Raw genomic sequence first — 10,836 nt, forward strand, 5'->3', positions numbered from 1 at the left:
CTCTCTCTCTCTCTCTCTCTCTCTCTCTCTCTGTATCCAAGGTAACGCAGCCTGGGCGATGGCGACCTCCAAACCCGACATCCTCATCATCCTCCTGCAGAAGCTCATGGAGGAAGGAAACCTGCTGTATAAGGTTCAAGTTTTTCTGTCAATAGATTTAAAATGCAAAAAAGGTCTGCACTCTAAAAAATATTTTATTATAGATAGGAGATAAAGTTGACAAACGTTTCGGCTGCAGGTCTTCAAAGTGATCATGATTAAACAATCAAATAATCAGTCCTCAGACTCCAGTTTAAGTCCATCTGAAACAGTGGATGATGATTACAAACAATGTTGGAACAGTTACACATCAGAAAAAAAAGGTAAACATATGAACCTAAGTTTAAACAGTCAAATAAATAGTTCATAGACTCCAGTTTAATTCCATCTGGGACAGCAAATAAATTATGGGAACAATAACACATCGGGAAAAGAAATGCCGTTCATAAACAATGTGCCCATATAAAAGAAACGGGAAAAAAAACAAAACAGAAAAAAACAAGAAAAAAAAACTTATATGAAACAAGACCGATCATAATCTTCATTTAAACCTAGAGGGGACAAGGTTTATAAATTAAACATCCAAAATGCCTCTCTTTTTAAGAGTTTATTAGATTTAAAAAAAAAATATTTTAGGTGTGATTAATTACAGTTAATTACATTAAATGCTCCAAATTGCTGTAGACACAACACACAGTATTTTAAATATATTATTTGTTTATAAAGCATCTTTTTTATAAATTACAGTCATTATCACCAATACTGCTACTGAAAAATACCGTCATAATCTTATTACCCGTCATTTTAATTTTCATATTTTAATGATAATAATACATTAAACAGCTTCTGATTTCACTCACATTTTCATTTTTATTCACAAACTTATAAGGCAAGCATAGGCTATGCATATTTATATTGTGAAAAGAAAGTTGAACAAAGACTGAGAGTCATTTTTTAGTTTTTATAATTGAACAGTTGTCGCGAATCGTGAGTGAACGCGATCATCCCTTCCCCTTTATTAATATGTCAAGATTAATAAAATCTGTTAATAAAAACAGATCTGTTCAGATTTTTTCATCACCACTAAAAAAATTCCGTCCAATCCTAAAAATTATGACCAATCATAATTTAGTGTTCCAGACATGAGTTTTGATATGTGATATTAGTGTCTGAATGCTATTTAAAATAAAAATGGGAATGATTTTCTCCACATGCCTTGTCAAAGCGGTGAGCTTTAATCCAGGAGAAATGTGACTGGAAATTATGACATATTGAGTGATTGTTATCAGAGCATAAATGAGCAGATGTTAACAGATTGACGTTTGTGTCAGGATGATCTGCACAGCTGGAAGGAGTGATTGATGACTCTTTTCTCTCTTTCCTCAGAGAGGGAAGATGAAGGAAGCGGCTCAGCGGTATCAGTACGCGCTGAGGAAGTTTCCCAGAGAGGGATTCGGTGACGAACTGAAGGCCTTTAAGGAACTGCGCGTGTCTTTGTACCTCAATCTCTCCCGCTGTCGCCGGAAAACCAATGTAAGACACCAGCAGCATCAGAGATCATTACACACGCCTCACCGGACACCGGCTCTCCTTTATTTAGGCCTCGTTTGAACAGTCGGCTGATTACTTGACGCGTTTAAATTCATCAGGAGATAGACATTGCCTTTGGCTTGCTCAGTTGGGGATATTTGGGGATATTTAATTTAATTAATCAATCAACGATACTATTGATCAGCATTACCAAACGTGGACGTTCCACGTTGATGTATTGTTTTAATTTATTACTGTGAAGCTGCTTTGATACAACCTATGTTGTGAACCTATGTTTTTTTTTGTTTATATTGTTTTATTTAAAATATGTTTATTTCAGATTTATTTAAGTTAACAAAAATATTTGTAATAAATAGTGTAAGAAAAAATGTGGAATTTTTTTGGACTAAGTGTGAACATCTTGTAATGAAACGTAAAAAAACAAGACATTCCCGACTTCCTAGGTTGTCTATGAAAGCCTCTAGACGGTTTCACCGGGAAAATCCAAAGGATGTGACGCTGAGAGCCTCTCTTCCGTTCCGTTGAAACAAATGCTTTTACAATGTTCAGGATAATGCCAAAAGAGCCATTCTGTACTGTAATGTCAATGTGTCATGCAACGAAAAGGGATTGATTCAAACTATAGTCTCACATAGCCAGATCTATATAGTCTATAGCCTCAAATATATTTAATAATCAAACTATAATAACAGTGTTATGAGCTCATCTGTCGACATGATGCCGGTGAATTGCAGAGTTGGTGCAAACATCCACATCTCTATGATCAGATGTTTTCTCACTGCTGTCATTTTTGTTGCGTTTATTTTGTTATTGAGAGGAAAGCACAGCACGTTTACATATTCATCTAAACGTCACATGGGCGGCGTCTAGGTGTTCGTTAACAGTATATCGCTGCAAAGGTTCCAACTACGTTTTACTTCCAAGCAAAGAATGAAAAAAGAACTTCTTTGTGAGTATATGAGGGCATTGAATCATGTTCAGTCTTGTATGTTACGTGTGATCATGAGCAATAATCTGCTGTCTGGAGTTCACTTAACAGCCACCAGTGTCGCTAACAACAAGGGTTTCTGAATTCTACACTTTAACAATGACAATGCTGAAAATTTTTAATTAAAAAAAAAAATATTAAAAGAGGAAAATTCCAAAAATCACATTCCTCGAGTAAATTTATTTAAAAAATAATATAACATTTATTATTTGGAGTTTTCCCCACATAGTTTTTGCGATATTGATGATATCAATTAATTGATCCCCAATCAAAATTATAGAAATTCACAGTCCTAATAATTATTAATCATCAATTATTCTTATTATGCTTCATGGTAAGATCTTGTGCCCTTCTGGAGCAGTGAGCCGAGGTGTAGAGACGCTCTGCTAGTTCTCCTGATCTGGATCAATCAGACTGTGTTTTTTCACCGCTCAAAATGTCAGACACAGCAAGACGAGAAAGATGCAAATGACTCTCTGAGGGCTTGAATTGATTCGAAGGTCTATTTAGAAGTAATAGCCCAGCTCCAAAAGGTGTCCCGACGCAATACAGAGCCAATTTCCAGCCGGCACCTTTGATTAATGACACAATGAACAACAACTGAAGAGTTCATTAATTAAATCACCTATTATTTGGACCGATTTACAGCTATTCCGCAGTCCTGTGGTGTGAATCTAAATTCAGCAACTCTGGCTGATTGCTATTCTCAGTTTCTTTCTCTCTCTCTCTCTCTCTGACAGGACTTTGGCTTGGCTGAGGAGTTTGCAACAAAGGCCTTGGAGCTCAAACCCAAATCCTACGAGGCGTACTACGCTAGAGCCAGAGCCAAACGCAGCAGCAGGTCAGACGACCGTCTTTACTAGATGTGATCTGTTTCAAATCTAGAGTCATAACTGCATGAAATATGCAGCTCATGTTCTCAGTTCATATTTTTGTGTAAACCGTGATACACTACCATTCAAAAGTGTGGGGTCAAGAAAGAAATTAATACTTTTATCCAGCAAGGATGCGTTAAAATGGTCAAACTTGACAGTAAAGACATTTGTAATGTTACAAAAGGTTCTATTTCTAATAAACACTGTTCTTTAGAACTTTCTATTCATCAAATAATCCTGGAAAACATAAAAGTATCACGGTTTCCACAGACATATGAAGCAGCATGACTGTGTTCAACATTGATAATAATCATAAATGTTTCTCAAGCAGCAGATTAGAATGATTTCTGAAGGATCATGTGACACTGAAGACAGTAAAATAATTAAATTATTCAAATAAAAAAAGTTATTTTAATTTGTAATTTCACACCATGGCTATTTTTACTGTATTTTTTATCAAATAAATGCAGCCATGATGAGCATAAGCATGAACATTTCTTTCAAAAACATAAAATTATTCCAAACTTTTGACTTTATTATTGTAATATAATTAATAAATAATACAAAACCCATCCAAAATGGTGGATGGAGTGAAATAAATGTTGATTATAATTATAAAGAATGATTTTTGTTCACTCTTTCCCCGCCAGCATTTTGATTTTAAAGTTTGCCAGCCACTTCCAGCATTTTGGATCATTTTCACAAAAGTTTCATGGCCCGCAGAATATTTTGTTTTATGAAAATTTGTACATGCAATATGATGATCAGGTACCGTATAACAGTGAAAACACAGAAAGCCTGAAATGTGCATCAAAGGCGGGGAAAGAGTTGTTAATATTAACTATAATAATAATAATAAAAGATTACTATTTTTAATACTATGAATATAATATAATTCATTCCATACCAAAAACATTACTAAATGACTATTGTACCCATTGACTACTGAGTATTGTGTCATTATTTTTTTGAAAAAGATCTTATAATCATAATTTTCCTGGCTCTCTAAGAAAGACAGAATTGTCTGCATGACCCTTCTCAGTTCTCATGTGTTTCTGAACTCACAGACAGTTCAGCGCAGCGTTGTCAGACCTGCACGAGGCGTCCAAGCTCTGCCCGAACAACCGTGAGATCTGCCGTCTGCTGGCTCGTGTGGAGGACGAGTGTAAACAGATGCAGCGCAGTCAGAGCAAACCTCAGGAGCTGAGCGTTCCACAGGAGGACCAGGAGGAGGAGGAGCGCGTCGAGGAGGAAGAGGACGACGACGACGACTCTGAGGCCTGGTCCCAAAACATCTATTCGCTAAACAGAACTTCTAACGGCCGCTCGGTTTCCCCGCCTCACAAACAAAGCCTTCGACATCCACACAGAGAATCTGTGGCTCAAAAGAGCCTCGTTTTACAGCCCAGCAAACAGGCGCAGATAGTCAAGACCAACACGCACCTCGGATCCACACAGGTGAGTTCCTCTCGACCAACAAACACTAAAAGCCAGTCGCAGTACGCGCCCTCGAGTCCGATCCCAAGCCGGCATATTTCCAGCGTGTTAAAGGCCGGACCGGGCATCGACATCAGCCCGTTACCAACCGCTAACACTGATGCGGGACGCCACGAAATCGAGGATCTTCATCATGTCCAAGTGCACTCATCCCTGGACGGGACGGTCCTGTCCGTGACCTGTGGAGCTCAAGAGCTCAGAAAAGACCCCAGCATGAGGGTTTCCAGCTCCACCAGCAGCCTGGCGTCCAGCAGCAGTTTATCAGATAAAGGCCCGGATGTACGCATCAAGGACAAACCTAAAATCAGCCAGACAGGCTCTGTGGAGTATAAACCTCGACCCTTCATGGGGATCATGGACAAAACGGCCCGATTGCAGCCGCCGCCGCCGCCGGCGCCTCGAGGCCGGCAGAGTCACTCCACTGAAGGTCTCGTGGCGTCTGGGGAGATGGCGTTAGCCAGACCGTCCGGGTCGTATTACGAGCAGCTCAAGGGTCCTGCGACCGGCCTGCACAACGGCAGTCTGCATGCGAAAGAGTTCTGCCGTAAAGATCCCAAACCGGTTCTGGCCATGGCACATTCATTCACAGACAGTGTGCAGAAGCAGTCCGCTTCAGCTCGAGAAAACACCAGTCATGTAGCGTCAATCAAACCAAAGAGATCATTCATAGAGTCTAATGTTTAGCAACATCCACTCGAAAACACACTTCAGATGGAGGGATGATTCCAGACCCTGTTTGTGTGTGTGTGTGCGCGCTACAGTTCAAAAGTTTGGAGCCAGTAAGAAATAAATGCATTAAATTGATCAAAAGTGACAGTGAAGACATTTATAATGTTACAAAAGATTCTTTTTTTAATCCTGAAAAAATGTATCAACAGAAATCTCAAGCAGCACAACTGTTCTCAACATTGATAATAATCAGAAATGTTTCTTAACCATCAAATCTGCATATTAGAATGATTTCTGAATATAATCACATAGAAAACAGTTATTTGAAATTGTAATAATATTTTGCAATATTACTGTTTTTGCTGTATTTTTGATCATATAAATGCTTCTTTCAAAAACATTTAAAAAATCTTACCGACCCCAAACTGTTGAATGGAAGTGTTTGTATAAGCGTAGATTTACAATATACAGTCAAAAAGTTTGGACCCACATACTTATTCTTCATTATTGCTATTTTCCATATTGTAAAAGAATGTTTCAATTCATCCATTTGAAGTAATTCATATGTAGGAAGTGGAAAGTAATAATAATAATAGTGTTATATATATAAATTCTTAAAAGGACAGAAATATCCGCTCAAAAGTGCAGTATATGAAATGTTCAGACTTTTGTTAATTGGCTGGTGCAGTTATCAGTTGATTTAAGTCTCGTTTTCTTCAAGCCCTGTGAACATGAACGAGTTGAGCATCAGGATGGCTATTTTTATGCCCTTCAAAAGGGACCATAATGACCCATAACCGTGTGAAGTCACTGACCGCACTGAATCAGTGGAGAGACGTCGAGATCATGAACCTGTGCAGCCTGAGATCTCAACCTCCACTCTGTAAATATTACACGTGTGTTTTACACCTTCATGTGAAGACCATTATTTGACCATTTATCTACAAAAAAGTGTATTTTGAGTTTTTCATGCATTTTTGGTTGACATGATGTTTGCGGTTATTAAACTTGTATCTGGTCTGTTTGTATATTACATTTGAATTTACCCTACAATGTTGAAACGTTCTTTCCTGCTTGTTATTCCTGTCTAGGTTAATTTATTTGCGGCGCCTCTGGCTTGGTAACTGTCAAAGCAATATATTTTATATAGTTATTTTTGCACAGCTACTTTTAAGATAAATATGAAACGGAAATGTTTTATGAATATGAAACAATGGAGGCCATCTGAGCTTGAATGCATGTTATAGTGTATGTGAAAGAATTGGAGATAAAATCTAATTCGAACTATAAAAGTGATACATTTGAGATGGGCAGATGTTATTTGAAATGTGTATATATATATATATTATTTTTTCTGCAATTGGTGCCTCATGCGTTGCGATCTGTTACTGCATTCTGTATTAAAAATGAATTTATTTCTGCCATGATCCATCTACGGGAAATAAAAATCCCACTGGAAAAAGTATTTCTTCATTATTATTATTAATCCCTGTGAAGTGTTGCGCTGTAATTTGGACAAGATAAGATTAAACAAAGAAAAACATGCAAATAAATACATGTCCAAATAGGCAACGGTTTGGACACATGCTTATTACAATCGCCCATGTTTAATATTATATTGTATTACCCACATTCAATATTATAGCCATCAAAACTCAAATATAGTTATTTTTGTGCAGCTACTTTCAAATAAATATGAAATGCAAATATGCTTTATGAATATGAAACTATTGAGGTCATCTGAGTGTGAGTGCATGCTAAAGTCAATATGAAATAAAGAATAATATATAGGCCTGCAATTAATTATATAAAAGGTTACATAGGTTTTAATTGGTACATATGTTGTACGCAAAAATGTGTATTTTTTGCAATTAGTGCTTGAGTTGCTGATCCATTACTGTATTTAAAATGTATTTATTTGTGAGGTTTTCCATTGAACTGTTTCAATGAAATTCATGGTTTGTTATCACAACTTTCCACAAACTCCGCCCTGCAGCCGATTCTTAAAGGGGTCATGAACTGGATTTTATATATATTTTTTGTTGTCTGAGGTCAACTTATGACGTTCACTTGGTTTTTACATTTAAAAACATCAAAATTAACAAGTAATAGGCTATTTTCTACCCTGGTTTTGAGCTAGCTCCTGAAACGCTCGGTTTTTATGGCCATGCCACATTGAAGACTTGGAAGTAAACGCCCACTGCTATGATTGGATAACAGTTTTGCATATTATAATGAGTTCCAGTGTCATAGTGGGCGGGGCTAAACAGGCAGTGTGGAAGTAGGCGTTGATCTTCTGCGGAGGCGGGGTTTGAGACCCTTTGACCTCATAGATCCCCACTTTGAAAAACCTGTTGTTCGCTGAGCCTGGTGTCAATAAAAGCTTTTATTGGACTAACGAGAACATTTTCAGTTCTAAAACTTACAGGATATTGTTATAGTATGATGACCTCTTATATGTCAAAAGCTCAAGGAAAATTTGATTTCTCAGTTCATCACCCCTTTAAGATTTTACTGGTCAATCATGTCAATCACACTTACTGATTGCCTACACCAATTTGCCTACTATAGTCTAGAAACCCACTCAAAACGACCTTTATGCCTAAAAACCCCTTTCAATCTGAAACCTACAACAAACCGGGTCTCCACACTTGGATGTGGGCAGGGTTGGATTCTCATTTTTATGAACCAATATCAGGGTTGCCAACTCTCATGCATTTGAGACGTGAGACGCACGCTTTCAGGCTCTGTCTCACACTCTCACACACTCTGCCCAAGTAAATCTAGTTTTAATAAGAAATTCAACAATAAATAGTGTTTTGGCACACTTAATGTGGCATAACAGATCGCTCTAGCGACTCAGTTAAAGCGCAGTGCTTAAAGTTAAAGAACTTAAAAGTTGGCAACCCTGCCAATATCAAATCTTAAATCCCAAAAAGCTATCTTTTAGTCTATGCTGTTTTCAGTTCATGAACAAACAAAACTTTGACAGAGAAATGCACCAATCTCTGGACAGAAGAGTTTTCCTAATAGAAGTTATCATGAACACTGCAATGTTTGAAGCGGATGTCAAAATAAACGACTTTAAAACGAGCGGTTCATTCATAAATCTGTAAGATCTTTCCTTCATGCTGTAGAAAGACAAACAGATGAAGGGGGCGGAGCTACAGAAGGTCTATACGCCTATAACTATTCAATTTACAGCATCTTCTTAAACTGAATTAGAACATAAAGAAGTAAAAACACACCTGACGCACGTTCCTTATTCAACGTTTTGAAGAAGTGAACTTCTGATGGAAATGTGAGTGATGTCTGCCAGTGCAAAACTCACGGTCACAATGCTAGGATGTTCCAGGTGGTTGCCAGGGTGTAAAATTAAGCAATAATAATAATAATAATTGTAAAATATTTGAAATGTTTGTGAAGGATATTCAATTTGATTTCTTGCTTTCTAGATCATGTAATAAAGCATTAAAATAATTTGTGTGTTTCTTCACCAATGTTAAATGCAGTGGTCATTAGTTCGGCCCTGTCGATGTTGAGGGCCCTAAATGTGTCCAGCAGAGCTTCAAATCCTTCATCACGAGCCACACACACACACACACACACACTTCTCCTCTGACCAATCACTGACCAGCGTCTGGAGTTTCCTGTCCAACACACACAAACAGGAAGTGCTTTATTATCATCCTCAATGCTGAACATCTCTCATTGTGTTGCAAACAATGTGTCCCTTCCTTTCCAAAGCCAAACAAAGCCTCTCCTCTCGGCCTGATGAATTATTCATATGAACGTGCCTGTACAGATTAAAAACATGTGGCTACTGCTTATCTTGTTTGTTTACATGATGCTACATTCACCCTTTTTTAAATCTACAACATTGTGAATGCAGTGAATATTAATCAAGGAATGCACAGATAATCGAATTACAACCAAAATTGTGATATGATTATTACACAGAAAAAGACTGACTTATGAACAAATATAGTCTGTGTATGTGTCTCCTCTAATTGCAGAGGAAAGACGGTATCAAATAGTTGCCAAAAAGCATCTAACTATGAGAAATTCGACTCGTTTCTGTAAATCGGTACTTCAAACCATGATTCAAGATGAATTTTTATTTTATTTTAATAAAATTCTGTTTTTTAAAATCCATTTTTATGTGCGTCATACAATTAGCCTAAGTCAAAAACGTTTCCATTATTGGCAAATCCTCTGTTCACTTCAAATGCTCTTACTATTATGGAATTACTTTTGTGCCAATAATAATGAACTTAACTTTTCAAGAAACTAATGAAAATTTAAACTGAAACTAAATAAAATATATAAAAAGATAATAAAATAGATGGTAACCACACTTAAGTCTTCACTTCTGGGTAAAGAAGTTGTCAATCAAAAACTCAGTAGCCAATGAGAACACACTGCTTCTAGCCCCGCCCCCACGAGAGCTGTGTGCCAGAATGGTGAACGAAAACTTAAGAAGCATAAATGAAAACTCTGGAAGCGCATTTGTAAGTTCAGATCAGTGATAGAAAGATGAGAAAACAGTAACATGCAGTGTATTAAAGACAAAGTAAAAAAAAAAAATTGCCTTCAATTTATATGTTAATTTGTTTCTTGAAAAGTTACGTGCATTATTATTGGCACAGAAGTAATTCGATATTCTGTCAGCTGATTTATCGGTTCTCGACTCATTATGAATCAGACATGTTCTCGTTCGATTGTTTGACTCGAGAAGAATCGTTTTGTGAACTACTGAGTTTAACCGGTTCATTGAAAAGATCCGACTCAATAGAATGATTCGCTCATGAATCTGGAATTGATCAAACTCTACCTCGGGTCTCAGACTGACGACGAGGATTTGAATATCTTGATTTGTGTTGTCTCAGCAAACTCATTTAATCAGTTAATCTCATCCGTGTGTGAAAAAGCCATTCAGCACTTTGAATGACTGTAAAGACTTAGTTTAATACTCGTTCTGAAACTCCACCGCAAGAAACTGCACGAGGGTTGCGTGATAATATCAAATATTCATGATAATTTTTCTGGCTATATAAAATCACCACATTGGAGTTGATGCACTTTTATTTGGCCATTACGTTTCTTTAAAGACTGTCTCATTACACTAATTTCACGATTCTTTCAATATTTGCAAGTATATGAGCCATTCCACCGAATGGGTGACATTTATGTCCCCAGAACATCATATGTAAAAAA

At 37.1% G+C, this 10,836-nt stretch overlaps 1 protein-coding gene across 1 annotated transcript in view; it reads left to right on the top strand.

The window, feature by feature from the left end:
* The window catches only part of tanc1b (tetratricopeptide repeat, ankyrin repeat and coiled-coil containing 1b), a 188,425-nt gene extending 181,349 nt beyond the window's left edge, over positions 1-7,076 (top strand). Inside the window, exons 23-26 of the mRNA XM_081367934.1 lie at positions 42-133; positions 1,426-1,572; positions 3,319-3,419; positions 4,521-7,076. Coding sequence (XP_081224060.1) covers positions 42-133; positions 1,426-1,572; positions 3,319-3,419; positions 4,521-5,634 — 1,454 coding nt within the window. The 3' untranslated portion in view covers positions 5,635-7,076. The remainder of the gene's footprint in view (positions 1-41; positions 134-1,425; positions 1,573-3,318; positions 3,420-4,520) is intronic.
* Positions 7,077-10,836: the final 3,760 nt, after the last annotated feature.

The sequence above is a fragment of the Scardinius erythrophthalmus genome (assembly GCF_964197995.2).
Source record: "Scardinius erythrophthalmus genome assembly, chromosome: 6".
Classification (NCBI taxonomy): Eukaryota; Metazoa; Chordata; class Actinopteri; order Cypriniformes; family Leuciscidae; genus Scardinius; species Scardinius erythrophthalmus.